Source organism: Bactrocera latifrons, unplaced genomic scaffold, assembly GCF_001853355.1.
Source record: "Bactrocera latifrons isolate USDA-ARS-PBARC rearing strain unplaced genomic scaffold, ASM185335v1 scaffold_267, whole genome shotgun sequence".
Taxonomy (NCBI): domain Eukaryota; kingdom Metazoa; phylum Arthropoda; class Insecta; order Diptera; family Tephritidae; genus Bactrocera; species Bactrocera latifrons.
In genome coordinates, this window is record NW_017536263.1 from 149204 (window position 1) to 167514 (window position 18311).

General features: G+C 34.4%; 1 protein-coding gene across 3 annotated transcripts in view; it reads right to left on the minus strand.

Annotated features, from left to right (window-relative positions):
* The window catches only part of LOC108969840 (neurexin-1), a 31894-nt gene extending 14420 nt beyond the window's left edge, over positions 1–17474 (minus strand). For 2 of the 3 annotated variants that reach the window (XM_018934813.1, XM_018934815.1), the window contains exons 1-14: positions 17431–17474; positions 14420–16521; positions 14158–14291; positions 11145–11289; positions 10378–10431; positions 10166–10304; positions 9946–10095; positions 9676–9863; positions 9446–9604; positions 9234–9386; positions 9013–9129; positions 7565–7949; positions 5890–6260; positions 5682–5802 (exon numbers count right to left, since the gene is read on the minus strand). In XM_018934813.1, the coding sequence (XP_018790358.1) occupies positions 5682–5802; positions 5890–6260; positions 7565–7949; positions 9013–9129; positions 9234–9386; positions 9446–9604; positions 9676–9863; positions 9946–10095; positions 10166–10304; positions 10378–10431; positions 11145–11289; positions 14158–14291; positions 14420–15247 (2944 nt within the window). In that variant the 5' untranslated portion in view covers positions 15248–16521; positions 17431–17474. The remainder of the gene's footprint in view (positions 1–5681; positions 5803–5889; positions 6261–7564; positions 7950–9012; positions 9130–9233; positions 9387–9445; positions 9605–9675; positions 9864–9945; positions 10096–10165; positions 10305–10377; positions 10432–11144; positions 11290–14157; positions 14292–14419; positions 16522–17430) is intronic. The other variant, XM_018934814.1, reaches the window with a different exon arrangement.
* Positions 17475–18311: the final 837 nt, after the last annotated feature.

Here is an 18311-nt window from a genome sequence, read left to right on the forward strand (position 1 = left end):
ATTACAGAAATATTTTGGATCTAATTTATCACAAACACAAGTATTTTAGTGACACAAAGCATTCAGTGAAGGTCATGACGTCATTGAAAATTTGTCGTTTGCGCGTCGTCCATTCCGCTCGGTTACTGGCGATAACATCGAAAAAGTTAAACAAATAATGCTTGGAAGTCCTTGTCTGGAAATCAGACAGATAGCAAAAGATCTGTTATGGATCGACGCCAAATATTTTGGTTAATGTAAAAAGCTTGTAAAATCTTGAAGGTGTCGAAAGTCCGGAAACAGATGCTTGATCACGTGGTTGGGGATCCTACATTCATCAAACATATCTTTACTGGTGACGAGACGTGCTGGGCTTATAAAACTATATTACAAACAATCTAAGAAAAATTCGCTGAAGACACTGAAAGCCTATGAATCTTATAAGAAATGTATGAAAAAATTTAGTAAATGAATTAGAATTAGATAATGAAATTTAAGATTACGATTTATTCGATTCTAGCGTTATTGTAATCCAGCACGGCATCTCGAGAAAAATCGGCAGAGGAGTTTTTAGCTAAATAATATATTCAAAATTATTTGAATTAGTGTTTCTATGGATGGTGGGTGTGGTTATTGCCTGATTTATCCCAGTGAAAATACTTATACATAATATAAAAATATTATCTAATCAAATTTCTGCTTTCCGCCAAGTGATTTTGTAACGAAAGTTTTTTAAATTATTTGAGTTAAAAATAAATTAGTAATTAAATTGAAGAAGGAAAGAAATAGCTTGGATAAAAAGAAAAAAATCTACCTTTGTATATATCTGTATCGTGATTGACATAAAGAGTGCGCCAGGTTGGGAACGTACATTAATACTTTTATATTTCAGCAGTTAAGTCTAAAAGTGCAATGAATTGAAAACGTAAATAAAGAACGTAAACGTTTAATAAATCTAGCCTAACTTTTCATAAATCTGTGTAATAGAATGCAAACATACAAAATTCCGCTGCTTTGACAGTATTTCGGTATTAACTTTAATTTTTAGAAATACAAAATATATTTTTCGGTCAAAAATTCTAAAAAGAAATAATTAAATTAGGAAATAATGCGCATAAGAGACTAATAAATAAAATAAGAGAAAACAAAAGTATGTGCAGAATGTAAGATTATAGTTGGTACTTCATAAATTTCTTTGACATTTGACATTTCTATTTATGATAACTTCATATGTAAGGTGGAACAACAAAAGCGGTTTCACGAAACGATTTCAGGTTGATGAGGTGGCACGGAATGAAACAGCTAATGCACATATACATACATAAGTATATGCACGCGAATAATTATATATATTATATATGTACGTGTAAATAAATGGAGTGGGTGTGTAAATTTCGTTATGTAATGGGAATTCACAATATAATTGTGGATACCTTAGTTTTTATCGATTTTTTGTATCGAACTATTATAAACAGAATATAGGATATCAATTAAAGTAATCTGCTAGATACCAAGGAACTCTAAGGTATACATACTATATAATATAATATAATATAATATATAGTATGTAATATCAGAATTTCGTTTTCTATAATGATATTGGTTATAGTTATAGGCAACTTTATGCGTTTGTGAATACCCTTCTATAACTCAATTATGATGAGGATGATTGAGGACGTTCAGCGATTTAGATATCGTTGATGTTGATGACAATGACTTAATGATCTAGAATTTGAGACAGCAGGCAGCAATTTTTAGACTTGCGATTGTGGAGAATCATTCATGCAAATTAAAAGTTATAATTTGTGGTAATAAAAGTATAAATTACAAATATACATACATACATAAAAAATATAATATTTTTTTGTGTATTAGTTATAGAACATGCGAAATATGCGTGTTGCCGTTAGAGCGGCAAATTGGCGCCATGCATGCATATATGTATACGCACATACGCACACGCACACACACAACCAGGTGCAGCTGCAGCTAGGGTGGCGGTGTTGGAGAGCTAGGACTGGCGCGTGTATACGGTGGTTGCGTAGTAACAGTGCGACGGGTTTACGAAATTGGCAAACTATTTAGTATGTAAGTACATATGTAAGTATGTAGTAGGTATGCAGAAGTCCGCTACACGCGATTCGGACATTTTGGTGCTTGTGCGACAATATATAAACAATTAAAATTTCGTAGGTGAAGACAAACACACGTACATTATTGTGTAGTATTGCAAATGCATCGCTACGATTTGTGAGATTAGTTTTAGGTTATGCTTTTTTTGTTTTGTTTTTCTGCAATTAACACAAACTAAGTTAGTATATCGCAGTACACGAATATATAGAATTAGAATAAAACACTAGAAGAATATTAGTAATTGGTGCAGATTACAGCCCCGGCGCTTTATAAACATTTTTTTGCCGCAATTGTTAGTGCCTCTTCAGCAGCAACCACAATAACAGTGGCAACAAAAAAATGCGCACCTGTTCTTGCGTGTCGATTTTTTAATTTCTCTAAATCCTGCTCTAAGAAAAAAAAAATATAACAATCTCTCAATTTTGAAAAAGCTTTGTCAAAAATAAAATATTTTTAATTATTAATTTATCATATATAAAACACTATACAAACCTATACGAATTATTTTCACACTTTAATATTTTCTTGTAGCTTTCCTTGTGTTATCGTGAGAGTATTTTGCAGAAAATTTAACTCAATTTCGCACTGAAAAAATATTATATTCCCGAAGTTACAGAAAACACGAAAAATGTTACGGTTACCTTTCGAAATGTACGCGCTATGAGAAATACATATGTATGTATGTATAGTTAAATACTTATTTAATATCGATACAGTTATTTTTTATGTAATTATGTACATTAAAAATGACCAAAGTGAAATTTTGCATTGTAATCCAACAATCCATCAAAAAAATATAAGTCAGATTTAATGAAACTTATTTCCACTGCAAGCAACCAATTTTTTGCTGATATTCGCAGACATGTTACACAAAGATTTCCCTATGATGAGATTTTCGTTTTCTTATTTTCTTAAAGCATGCACTCTCAGTACTATTACCTTTTTGCTAAAGTGTCTTTAGTAAATTCTAACTTTTCTTGCTGAAATTTAATCAATTTTTTCGCTCCAGGGAGAATTTAAGTAAAAATCAAAGAAAATTTTCAATTTCATTTTCTCATAAAAGAAGGCAATTTGGTATTGAGGCAAATGAAAACACGACATCAAGATTTTAAAAAGTTTCAAATTTACAAGAACAGAGGTTAAAATTTATGCGTTCACAGGGCACCCAAGTTTGTATATTTGTATATATATATTCAACAAATAGAACTTCGAAAACAGTTTTTGTCACCTTAACGCTAATAAAATCCGTTTTGCAGGCTATTTACCAAAATGTATACCGAAATTACAAAATATTTAAGATTTATGCGTCTCACTGTTTCTGCTTCTCATAAAATCTGCAACAACTATTCGGTAGACAATCGAAGAATACGTCCGCTATTGCCACTCATTAGGAATATTTTTCTGATCTTAAGGGGTTACATGGGTTTACGGGTTAAAAAAATATTGTATGGTCTTATTAAATTCTACATCATCTCTAGAATTTTGTCCTAATTTTTAAGTTTAATCGGGTAATAGTTTTTTATAGTATTTTAATTTTTTTGTGAAATCCCATTTTTAGTTGCTTTCCTTCGTCCAAGTTCTAAGTTAAGGTTTACAACTAAAACACGTATTTTTCACTTTAGATGATCCTGTAAGGAGTTATTGTGCCAACGCGGGTGCATCTTTTTTCCCAAGAATTTCAGAATTTCTTTGTTAATAGAGTATTTTTGTAAAAAAAATTGTTGAAAAAGATGTTTTTTACAAGAGGAAACCATTGTAACCCCTTAATGAAGAACTAACTTGAAGTCAATCTAACTCTTTCTTCCGAGATTGGACCTAAGGCAATATTTGATGGCAAATTTCTTTAAGATATTTTTTCAAATGAAAAAGTCTTCCATATAAGCACTTGATCCCAATCGTACAAATTGAAATAAAAACTGGGTGAAAATTTTTTGTTCAATATGAACAATATGAAGGACTACGTCGCATATATACGGGCAGACAAACGGTCATGGTTATTACGCTGATATTTTATATTTAATATGTATGTACTTATAGGCTATCTGAATAATTTAATTTTAATATGTATGTACTTATAGACTATCTGAATAATTTTCTTCGAAATTATGTTTCTTTGTTTGTACCGATCAACCGATTTTGACAGATTTTTACAGACTTTCTGTGTCTACAATGTATGAAGAGTGTGTAATTTTCATGAAATATTCAACTATTTTACTAGAATTTTTCTAAAAGCCTTCTGATGCCCCATGATCGCTTTTAAAACGAAACAGAAATTTAGGTACAAGTAACGTTTAAGGTACAATAAGTAAATATAAAATTGTAACAAACGAATTTCATAAAAGCAGAATGAATTTATAAGATGTATGTATGCATGTATATACTATGTATAAGTGATTGTATGTATTAATGTGAGATGTCATATTTATAAATACGATTTTCAGGATTCGCTAGTGAAGTGATGATCAAATATTATTTTACAGGATAAAATAAACGTCAAGAAAAGGAAATATGTCTAATATGAAAGTATGCAAACAATGATACATACAATATACCAATAACAATTTAAATATGATAAAATGATTCGAGGAAATTAAAACCGTAAATTATATAGTATTTAATTGACAACAAAAATATTTTGTACGAACATTTAAATAAAAATTACAACATGTTTGTATAAAAAAGAAATTTTTTTCAGCCTTTGGAGTTTAAAGCTTGGCAAACTAGTTTCACCTAATTTAGGGTACTTTCTGTTCCTCTCAACATTGAGTTATGAGAGATTGACTCCACTTTTGATTATATGGAAGATGTAAAAATTCCAGGAGTAAAATTCTACAATTTTTGTCTACCTATACGTTAATTTGACATTTAGTTGGATTGTGTTTTTGTTTATTTTATGCATTACGCATTTGACAGGTGTTGTTGTTGATTAAGTGATTTGGTGATTTGTGATTGCAAATTAGGTAGGTATTGGTTAACACTTTCACAAAGAGTACAAGTATTTTTACGTTTGTTGTAACTAGTATTTACAGTTAACAAAAAAAAAAAAAAAAAAAAAAAAAAAAAAAAAAAAAAAAAAAAAAAAAAAAAAAAAAAAAAAAAAAAAAAAAAAAAAACAGGTTCGAATGAAATCCCGAGTACGCCTGACAGAGACTAGACCACTGCACTGAAAGTCATACACATACATATTATATACATATGCATTATGTATATGCGAAATCGCAGAGAGTTGTGTTAGTTCTTTCATGGCCCATTGACGCACTCGATGAACAAAATACAAAATTCTTGGGTAATACAAAAATAAAAAATAAATCACAAAAATTACAAAAGTATAACAAAAAGCAACCAAAATTAAACCATAGAAATTTACAATTGTTGTTCTTGCTAAGAAGTTTGGTTGTTTTTCCCCTACGCTTATTATTGCTTGATTTACTTATTAACTATTTTCAATATTTCTGTTTTATTGTCTAATTATTATTATTATTTTTTTTTTTTTTTAATTTTTGGTAGAATGAAAAAAACGACACGGCACGACACGTAGTAGGGCAAATAGAAGTGCTGGTGATACATACATAACATACCCCTGACAGGGGGAACCCCGTCAACTTGTAGCCGTAGATTGGAGGCACGTCGCGAGAAGCGTATTGTGTGCCAGTTGTTGTCATTCAGCACCGATTGACCGGCAAGTAAATTCTATAGAATCACAAAGCATTTAAAAGTACACATAACATAGCACAGCATTTAAATGCAAAACAGTAAAAAAAATCCTCAAATAATTACCTTCTCTCGATCACTTAAACGCACACTGGCACGCACACGTCCCGCCACCAGCGCAATCTCCAAGCGATCTGGCGAATTCGACTCGGCACTTGTTAGCAGTATTAAGCCGGTGGGTCGCGATGTTTTGAAACGTATTATAAGCTCTTCAGTTTGAGTTTTGGTGCCTTGACCATTGCCCAGCCATACAGTCATATGTTGACTGCCGTTGAAGGCCAATGTGGCCAACTCGCGTCCACATGTCGGTCCGGCGTATAGTGTAGCAGTGCAGTCGCAAATGGGACGATTCCAGCCTTCTATACAGGTGCCACCATTCAAGCAGGGATTGCCGGAACAAACGTTGGCCTGTACATGGCATGATGGCTTCACCGATGCTGCGGGTAAGTGTCAAAAATTTGATTATGTATACATACTACATACATAGTACTTTGAATAGATTTTTAAAATTATGTTAAATATTTTGTGAAGATATGAGCATGGTTCCCGTGGCCCAGTATTTGAGTTATCGGGAGTTCGAGTTATCTCAAACATTAGAAACAGGTAGTAAAGAGGAATATCAAAAATCTTTAGGTGACGTCCAAATCAATCCAAACTACTGGGAATGTCCGGAAAGTGATAGGACTGATTTTCTTCCGCCGTGACTGATCCTTGGGTTCAGTACAGGGCGTTTTTAGCTAACAAACGAGCTTTAGTTGTCTCCGAGCGCCTGGAGAGTCAGGACAAACATTTTCGCGCGACGTGTCTCTGCGAGTGGTGCAAGAATGAGCAAATCCAAAGTGAAAACGATGCTCATTGTCTATTTTGACATCAAAGGCATCATCCACTATGAATTTTTTCCTCCTTGACAAACCGTCAACGCCAAGTTTCCTCAAGAGATTTAAACGATGGGTCAATCGAGTACAACTAGACCCGACAATGCATTTTGAGAAGACAGAGAGGATCCAAGCAGCATGGCTCGGACCTTCGGCTCTCAAGGCTATTCCGGAGAATGCGTTCCGCCTTCAATGCTTGGAAATCGAGCTGGCAGCACTGCATCGACGAAGAAATGGCCTATTTTGATACTTTTTAAAAAATTATCACGATTGGTTCAATAAATTTTTTTAATCGACTCAGTCCTATTACTTTCCGGACCAACGCTGTAAAAAGAATTTTATGAGACGTTAAAAATAAATACAGAACATATTTAATCAAAATGCTTCTAAAACCGTCTAAAAAATTCAATACAAAATCTCTGATATAAAAATTGGATGAAATTCTTTCGACTTTTGAAAAAGCTGTTGAAGCAAAACTAACGCATTTTTGTTGAAAAAGGTTCATATTCGTTTATGTTTCATATGCATATGTTCAGGGTGACCAACAGCTTTTAATTTTATTTTTCATTATCATTATCATAACAATTTTCTACATTCCATTCCATTTTGTTTTTTTTTTTTTTTTGTTGTCTTCAACATAGGTTTCTTCTTTCTTCATAGCATATGCAAAAATGAATAATAATTTTCCAAGCTTTTTGCTTTTTTACACCATGACACGAAAAAGTCCCTATCAGCTATTTGCATAAATAATTGTGTCCGATTTATTTTTAATGGACAAAACACTTCATACTTTCACGTACACTTCAAATCATTTACATCTAATATGCGCTACAGACATACTTCTGTATACGTATGTACATACATACCTGAGTCCTGCAAGCGTGCGAATGCTGCAATATCGATTGCCTTGCCGCTTAAAACCAAGTCACGCAAGCAACCGACAAAACCTTGCCGCAATGTTGCCGTCCAGATAGCCGGCGGCCATGCGATATTATTGTACGCTGGACCCGTACCACCGACATACATATGTCCATCCAGTTCCAGTATGGTACCATCGCCCGGTGTACGGAACTCATTCCAAACGCCATCGACGCTTACCTTTGCATCCCGTCCGTTCCGCCGCAATATCAAATCATGCCAATCACCGTCGTCAACTCGACGACGTGAGGCACGCACCTTCGCCGCACCCGAACCCAAGTCCAAGTGTATGTAAATGTGTCCATTCAATAACTCAATGGCAAATAGTACGGCCTGGAAAATATAGCAATTTAATTATGCTTTTTAATTGTGGCGGTAAACAAGCATTAGTGAGTTAAAGTAAGTTAAAGAACAAAAGTAAAATGAATTACTGGTGTGGCGCATGCACTTGCATGAGGGTTAGTCTCAATTCTTCATCACACGCCGCTTTTATACAGCCATCAGATTCTACTAAAAGTGGTCGATATGGTCAACTCATAAACATACAAGAAACTCGTCTAAGAAAAATTCTCTTAACCAACTCTAAACATTACAGTTTAATGTTTATAGGGATTTATCCCTCTTGTATAACAAATGTTTGCCGATTGAGTAATTTTTTGAAACGCTCCATGTATATAGTATATGTAAACTACGAAAATACTATGTGGTGTTCTGTCCTGATGTGGACCGTATTCCAGTTATGAGATTTCTGCATCGGCCGCAACAAACGGTTTTCAGAAGGGGTAAGTCGGCGGGTGAAGCAGAACTTACTAACTTCTGTTTTCTAAACACATTTTAAATATTCTTGGAATATAAGGGGGAGTGTGGTCATCATGGAAAACTATTGCCTCCTATCTATTCGCGAATCAGTCATTTTTCGGCAATCGCTCACTGCAATTTGATGGGTTGTTGCCGGTAGCGTTTCTCATTAATAAAGTTTTAGAAGCTCAAACCACATCAGACCCTTCTGATACCACCAAATACAGAGCGTTACTTTGACCTCAGCGAGTTTTGGTCTTTAGAGTTGTCGTAAGGCGTCCATTTTTCACCATCAATCACAATCTAATGTAAAACGAGTTCATATGACGACATATTGACATCATATGATACGATACCCACTTATATTGTCTTTGAATAACATATATACTCGCTTTTAATGTTTGGATTATTGGAACGATGGAATAATAACCAAGTTACTCCATCTTTTGACAAATTGCACAAATACAACGGACAATTGTCACAACAGAATGTAAAGCTATAGAGTATTAACCAAAAAATAAAGAGAGAATATATAATCGGCATCCATAATCTTTTCTCATCATAATATTTTCTCATTGATATACATAAACAAACTTACATTCTTCGAGCGAGGTTGTTTGGAGCCAGTGGCCAAAATTATTAATCCATTAGGTTCCTTGGTACGAAATTTAAAGGATATAGAGCTTTGTTTGCCCGTCTCCCATGGTGGTAAAATCTACGAAAATCGTGGTTTACATAAGCGAAAGTCAAGTATTAGACAATATAAAGCAAAAATACAACTAATCTATATTTGTCTATAATTATAAAATGAACTCATACCAAATGCGATTCCCTTGTGGTAAACGTAACTGGGTCCTGTGGATCGCCAATGGGACACTGATATTCGACATTACCTGCCACTTGAATCAGTTTTGAACCACTTTTAGCCAAATCGATGAGGTTCAATAACAATGTATCGGCAGAGAACTCAACCTTTTGGAATATTTTTCATTTAGTATTTATTGAGTTGTAATAATATTTATGGTACTAACTTTACGAAGGCAGCCTACAAAGTTATTATGTACACGAGCACCGAGCAGCGCACGTGGATTGACGGCACCGCCAACATAAACACGAGACGAAGATAACATTGTAAATTTGCCGGCAATATGCGAGTGATCGGTGTAAACATCATCAACAACCGTGACAAGCTAGATGACAGAAAAATATTTCCAAATTATGCGAAAACTGTGTTTATAAATACTGAAGCACATTGACTTACTCTGCAGAAGCTTGTTATCGAAGATATTTCTTGAATTCGACGATGTACCGTTACTTTGTGCCATTGATGATCATCAAAACGTACCTTGGATGGTTTGATATGCATTTCTTGTTTACCGTTAGCTAAACCCATAGTAAGTGAAACGCCGCCATCACGTAGCGCCAAATTAAGGTAATCAGTACCGTGCCCTGATTATGTGGGTGAAACAAAATTCGCAAATGCAATAATTATTATGTATATATATAATTCTTTATTGCAGTAGATACAAACCTGTATAGAATAATAAACCATTGGGTTGACGAGTGCGAAAGTATAGCGTAATGGCATCCTGAGCGCTTACAATCGGCTCGGCACTAGTTTGACCAAGATCATACGACAGGAACTGTTGACCGCGAAACGTGGCTTCTGATGGCGCTTTTTCTGCAACGAAATAAGGTAAGTGTATTATTTTTGGGTCTTCTATTACTTAGCAAATCTTAATATAATTTACCCTTTTCACAATATTGTCCATCATATTCGAGATTTCGACACTCACATATTGGCCCCGAATCGGTTGAGATACAAATACCGCCATGTTGGCAAGGATCACTTCGTTCACAAGCATCTGTGGTATTACCGCCACGTACACCCTGCATAACAGAGAAATTTAGTTACAGATTTGCATAATACATATGCTGTACTATTATTTTCTAAACTACGTACCCTAGGTACCTTCTCCTTTGGCATTTCACCGTTATCGCAGGGGCCGTCGCCACACTATCGATTAGAAAAACAAAAGATTATGTAAATCGTTTTTTAAAAAATTCAGTATATCTGAATAGTGGCCGTAGAAGCCATAGACGTTAGTAGTCTAATTTTTGTACAGATAGTCATGGGTTAAAATCCAGTCTTAGATACTTGGGTAGGCAGACTTCCCTGAAAATGTATCGCAAAAAGAAAACTTGCATAAAGATCCAACTTTGGATTTGGTGGGAACCTCTTTCAATAGATATTATTAGATGCATACCACAAAGAGAAGAAGAAATGATGCTTCTAAGAGAGTGATGAGCGCTGAGTGAGTAAAAACGTGTATAACTATTGTTCTGATTGTGAATAAGGTAGTTTCAGAAGAATGATAATAAACATTTTACAAATACTTTTTCTCCTTTAAGGAAAGGTAATTTCTTGTAGCGAGCACTTCATAATTTACGATTACAATTAATTTAATTGTTATTTTCTTGAAGTAGTAAAAACCTTTACTATACATTTCAGCAGGAAATATAGAGTTCAGGTTGACTTTAGCTAAGCTAGATGCTTTAACTTTCGGTGAAAAATCTGAGCATATCTCCAGCTGCATTTCACCATCGTCAAGTCTCGAATAATTTTATCAGTACAACAGAAATGATTAATTTTAACTTTAAGTCCGATTACGTTACTATAACCAATAAAAATAGTTAAACAATAAAATATTGTCAGAATCTGTTAATTACCTTTATATCACGTGGCTGCTTCATTTCCTGACGGCGTGTCGCCCCACCTGGCTGATCGGCGTATACCAAATTGCGAATGGCACCCCGGAATCGCGGCTCGAAGATCACGCTTGGCAAGGCTAATAATGCCAACTTTGTGCTGTACCTACACACCATAAAAAATGTGTTGATATGCACAAACACATACGCATTAGAAGATATCCCGTGTAAATTTACACTTAACTAATAAATTTTGGTATTTTCGCATTTATGTGTACTTATTATTACCAAATAAATACACACAGCCATGCGTGCATATGTGTCACTCAAATTACATGTCGCTCTCACCAATTTTCCATGAACAGATTTACGCGAATACATTTTCTTTAAAGCAAAGTTTTCTGAGAATAATAATCATATATTAATAATCCACATTTTAACTTTTTTGCTATTTCAATTGTACGTCGGATTTAGTTGTTCTTGTTATAGCGGTTATCATCAAAGTCATCTAACTGTATGGCCTGGTAACATGCTATTTAGGCATGCTCGGACCATAGGGAGATGGGCGTTTGACGTGTTGTATTCGTTGGACATACAAAGTGGTGCTTACAGTCATCGGGGACTGATTGAACACAGAACATAAGCTCGGTATGTCGGGGTCGATTCTGGATAAGTTAAAGTATAACCTGCTACAGTATCCAGAGCGAAATTGCGCAAAGGCTAATTAATTAAGTCACGTGAAGAAAAAAATGAGAAATATCCCGTTGAGACTAAGTGAATATTTTTTGAAAACTGTGAATAAACCGTTAACTGAACCAAATAAAAAAATTCTTATCTTCCGAAATCATAATTTCAGAAATTTTTGAAACTCATAAGTATACCCGAAAATGAGATATAGTAAATTCCTTTAAAAATAAACGTGTATAATTATCAAAATGCTTTCCATGAGATACAGTTTTAATAATATTTCTGCTGTTTTACTTTCTCTCATTCTTTTATATTATTTAGTAACTCAAGAATAAAGGTCTCACCACCCTATATATGATAAAATATTTATAACAAATACGAAATTTTCGTCTTAAAATTAGATATCTAGTTAGATACATTCTAGAACAAAAAATTATTTCATCATGTTTTGATGATATTAGATCAGCATTGTTCGATACGGGATTTTACAGCAAATATGTAAAAATATTGTTGGTATAAACGAAGTTTGTATATACATAGATTCCTTGTACAGCTGATATACTGAAAGTACCAGTATATAGGATTCAAAACGAATCTCGACGGAGCATTTGAAAGAGCGATTTTTGGGGAAAAATCAATTTCGCGCGTTAAGATGTTACATCCGTAAGTGAATTCCAAAAAAAAAAAAACTTGCATACATACTCATATATATCAAATGATTATAAGTTTATTTGAGAATAGTCTCTAATAACTTAATATGAAGGTATTGATAACAAATTTTTAATATTAGAGTAATCGACTCCCAATATCTTAAACGCGATTTACTCGAAGAAGATGGACCGATCGGCTTGAAAATTTGACACGATCTTGTTAGATATATTTACCAGATAATGATCGAGAGAAATATATTTTTATAATAATTTCGTTTTTTTAAGCAACACTGATGTGTAGATTTTTCACAAAACAAGACTTATTTGAAAAGCCGCCATAGAAATCGGCTGCGAGAGCAAGAAGAAATAAAAAACAAAATTTTTTCTTGTCTTTTATGTCTTAACAATTTTTGTTGCTTTCAGGAGACGAGTCGAGATTACGTTTTACAAAAAATTTTTATGGATTACCCAGAAACAATGATGTCGCCAAATACTCAAATATCGGTATTAAGGGATTTAATACATAATCAAGTAAGGAATAATAAAACAATTTGCAAAGGCGTTAAACATAGAAGGACGTTGTTTTGGTTACATTTCTAAAAAAAATTTCAAACTTAAACTTAAAGTTCAAAGGTGGAATAATTGATGGTTCTTGAATACGGCAAATAATGACAGATATGAATTATATCGACGTTATAACAGGTCTTATCTAATTATCTATACTACTGATAATTTGAAGTTGAAGCAGTAAATTTTTTAGGAGGTATGAAGGTATTGATAACATTTTTTTACTGATTAGTATATGCATATTATTTTTTAAATTTAATTATTATTGTTATTACTAATCAGAACTATAGATAATTAAATAAAACCTGTTATAATATTTATATAATTCACAACTGTCATTATTTGCCGTATTCGGCAACCATCAAGTTATCACCAGAGTAGTAATAACTGTAGCCTCTATTTTCTTCAAAAATAAGCAACCACTAAGTTCAAAACTATGAAGGAATTCTGCAAAGTGTGCTGAAAATTGGTCATATCTCTAGGGACACATTTGAGTATCAAGTTGAACTATCTCCATAATAATTTGGATATATTTTCGAATAATTTTTGCTATTACAGTAGAAACAGCAAGGGCGGTTCAACTAGAATTTAAAAATTATGGAGGAAAGGTATCAATGTAGATAGCAGGTTACTGTTAGTTCTTAAAAAATGTTAGTCGATTGGAGAATTATAAAAGGAAGCTTATCCAAGGCATGTTATAACATATGCTTTCGTATTTGACTTTCTGTTCACCTCAAGGTGTCCTTACTTTTCAAAACATTATAATGATTTCAGTTATTTGGTTTCATCTTTTCTGATTTTTTGTAAAATGAAAAGAAATATTTAGAAATAAACCGGAGCAAATCTTACAAAACTATTCTAAGGTTTACAAGCTATGGGTACAGATGTTTCCAAAACCGGAAAAAATAAAATCGTGTTAGAAAATTTATAACAAATCCGTGGACGCCTTCGAGTCCCCCATTGATTTCTACAAAATCGAGTAAAAGTCTCTTCTGGTTAAAATGACTTCGGAGCTTTAGAGTTAGTAAAATAGTTATTAAATCCTTAATGAATTCATCACGAAAATAGACTCAATGGCAATAGTTTGGTGAGAGGACAAAACATTTGGTATTTCTCGGTAGATAACCAACCAATTTGGCATGCCGCCTACATAGACGTCAGAGTTGGTGGCAAATTTTCCAAATTGAAATTCCTTGCCCTTGGTCGTACTGCTCTGCGACACGCCATCCACAATCAGTGATGTTTGTTCATCATTGCGCAACACCTACAAGCATAACGACAGCGCTCAAATATATTTACGTAACGAAAAATACAAAAACAACAAATGCAAACATATTGCATTACATCCAACCTCACACTGTGGACCAAAGCACCAAGCATACACCCACTTACCTGCACTTTATGCCAATGGCCATCATGTAATTCTCTGCCGACAGTTACGATATGCGCTCCACCGCCCAAATTATAACGCAAACGCAATGCACCCTCCACCAGTTTCAGCTCGAAGAAGTCATATGTACCGCCATCATCGGTGTAAAGCACCAAGCCGTTGGGCTGCTCAGTCTTAAACTCCAGCTCCAGCGAGCCATTGAGTCCCGTATACCATTTGCGAAATTGGGCGAAAGAATTTTGTGAGCCATCCAGCTGGAAAGCGTGGCATGGCGATAGAAGCACCGAACACAACAGCACCAAACCGGTAAGGGCATACGCCGAGGCGGTCACATTTGTCGGCAACAGCGTTCTCAACTTTCGGCGCTGTTTCAGCCGTCCACAACTCGAATAGGGCGAATATGACGGCACATCGTCGCCAGCTTCGGGGCAACCCACAAGCTGTGGCACTGCACTTGATGTGCTCGTTGTTATTGTTGATGTTGTTGTTGTTTTTGCTTTGATGCTGTTTCTGAATTTGTAGTTTGCATTGATATTGCCATTGTTCCTTTGCTGTCGCAATGTTTGCCGAAGTGGCAGTTTTTGTTGTATAGTTTGCAGTTGCTGCCTGCTACTGTTGTTGTTGTTGCAACAGCTACTGTAGTCGTTGCTATGCCGATTTATTAGACGACCACTAATGCAGCAGCCGCTGCCACCACTACTGCTACCGTGGCATGTTATTGTACCGTTAGAGAGGTAACTAACGGCAGTCATTGCAAATGCGCTAAAATTGTTGTTGATCCTTCGCATTGTACTGCCTGGCAGCAGCTCACAAAGTTCGCCTAAGGACATTCTGCTGCTGACTTCAAAAGTGACACTGCACTAGTGTTGCATATTTTTCGGCGTTGCGTTGCGTGTATAGTGTATGATTGTGTAAGTATGTGTATGTGTGTATATAAGTTTTTATTTTGATATGTTCAAAGTGTTGCGCTTAAACGCGATTTCAACGCTGCAGTTTGCACCTGCAGGTGGCATACAACAAACCAGCTGCCTCTACGCCAAAAAGCACACTATACTATTATTTAAATTGTATCCCCACTCCTATACAATTGTGCTTCTTAATTATTTTTCTTCTTTTATTAACAGTAAATGAGTTTCGCCTTCAAGTTTTCACTCCCGATGTCCTTCTTGATTTTTTTAGTTGTTTATGTTTGTGTATGTTTCTACACGCACATAAATGTGGTTGTGAGTTTCTATTTTTTACACTTCGGCAGCACTTGCTATTGAGTCTAGCATATCGCTGTCGTTAATTTGTATATATCTTGAAATCCTTGAAGTTCCTTTACATTTGACAAAATCTCTCGTACGTAATTTGTATAGCTGTTTGTTTGTTCGTATGTATACGTTCTGACGTTGTTCAGGCACGTGTGTGTCAGTATGTATGTGTGCTGTTTACGAGGATATGTGAGTTTGTGCCGTCGCGTACTACTATAACTGCTACTCATGTGCTTTTGAATCGCGCGTAAGTTTCATTGAATTGAATTTACGCTCTCAACCCTCTAACTCTCTCTCTCTCTCTCTCTTTTTTAATTTCCTTTGATTATGCTTTATTTTAGTTTTTAGTCTTTGTTTTTGTTGTGTTTGTTTTTACAATTTGTTTTATGGCGTCTTTTCTTTTGCTGCGAAAGCTTTCCGGGAGCTTTTCTCACGGATTTTTATATAGACAGAACGTTTTTATCGTGGTTTCGATGCGCTCTACCTCTCTTTCTTGCTATGTGTCGGAATTTTTCATTGATTTCGTCACTGTATTGGTTGTTTATTATATGAACGCGCATAGGTGAACTGAAGCATGCAGCGCTATTGAGTATGCTATTAAATATGCTAAGTTTTTTACACGTTTTAACTAAGTAATTTCCGAAATAGAAGCGGACGGTTGGTCGGTGTTACGTAGTTGATTGGTTAATTATTTTAAGGTTGCTTAGCTAATAGATTGTTTTTGCTTTATACTACATTTTTACGCTTAACGTAACGTCTTTTCATACTACACTTTACAGTCATTGTTTTATGTTATTTTATTTGATTTGAAAAACCAAAAAGCATTAATAACCACATTTGTTATATATTCGCTGCAAGTATAAAATACATTTTTCAGATTTATTTCAATGTATATAATTTGGTTAAACATTTTTTTTTTATTTAATACTTATATTTAATTTTATTTAAGCAATTAATATTTTAGATATTGTAATAATTATTATTAGATATTTCTACATTTTTATTTTCATCCTTTTTTTATTTACTTTACTATGTTAAATTATTATTTTTTAATTGCATTCTCATTAAACACATTAACACAATCACATTAAATTTATGGTATAGCCTCCAAATGCTCGTAGCAGCTGCTAGAGATCCTACGTCGGCTGCTGCTACTGCTGCTGTAAAACCAGTGGCTACAGCTATGACCACTCAAGTGCTACTAATGTTTGTTGTTTTTAGGTTACAACAATGTGATGGCAAAGGCTTTGAGGGTCGCGGAGATGCGTAGAAAGCTCAAATGTCTACCCTTACCGCTCAATGCAACATTTCGTTCGTAATCATTTTGGCCCCTCAATCTAAGTACATGTACATACTAAAATTGGTGAAAAATTTACCAAAGCAAATTTTCACTACAATTTTTAGCACTTCAATAAGCCCGTTTAACAACATGAAAGGTTAACCGATATATAATTCGATTATAGGAAAATAATACATTTTGTCGTACAAATCATTTAAAAGCGTTTCACTCGAAATATAAATTTTCCATTGATTTTTGCCCATAAAACACACATACGCACATCATAAGTACCACTCTTCAGGTCCCCAAATGCTCGTTGCTCCTGTACGGCTCATGGAAAATTAATATTTAGTATACGCAACTTTTAAATTCTTTGATTTTCACTTTAAGCGAATTTTCAATTTCTTTATTTATAAATTTCTTTAAAAATATTAACACATTTGTTATTTCCGTCATATATTTATTTCTCCCTGTAACTCACACTAAGTATATATTTTTGCTTATTCTGCAACTGAGGGATTTTCTATTAAATAATTTTCCACAATTTTCACATTTCACTCTGCCAATTTTTGTTCTATTATCGATCCACACTGCAATCGCGACGAAACTAGACTGCAATTTTCAGCCCTGTGTATTCCTGCGTAGAGTTTTCAACGGGATTTTCACACACACATGCCATGCTCTCCAAGTTTTGGCTATAGGACATGGAAAGCTCATTTCGTTCTATTCACAAAATAAAGGAAAATACGAAAATTGGTCGTCGTCGTTGTTGTTAGTATTGGTATTGGTGTTGGTGTTGGTGTTGGTCGAGGCAGCAGCATGCCGTTATATCGTAGAGTCGACAGTTGAGCTTTACTTTGACGTCTTTATGAGGCGTTGCGGTAGCGGCCATATGTAGGCACGCAGATGTACTCCCACATATTTGCACACACACACACACATGTACTCATTCATGCTCGTAGTAATTTTTGCCTACAATCATCAACTTTATGTATTATACATATGTACACCTACAAACGACAGTTTTCGGCGGTTGACACTCGCAAGTTGAGAAAGGAGTGCAGTGCATAACCAACAAGCAGAGAGGTTCATAACCTGCATGTATATGTAATTGCATGTGTGTGTATATTGTATGTATTAGGGTGTTCTTTTTTTTTTTTTTTTTGACATAAAATATATATTTTGTACTTGGTACTTGGTTATTTTGGGAAGCTTCTCTTTTGTATATAATATTGAGGTAGTAGGTGCATTACCGATCTTTCGACCTATTCCCTAAATTATAAAAACGTAATAAAGTAAAATTTTTTGAACTGATATACTATATTTTTGTGGGAAAATACGTCAACATTCAAATTCCTATGA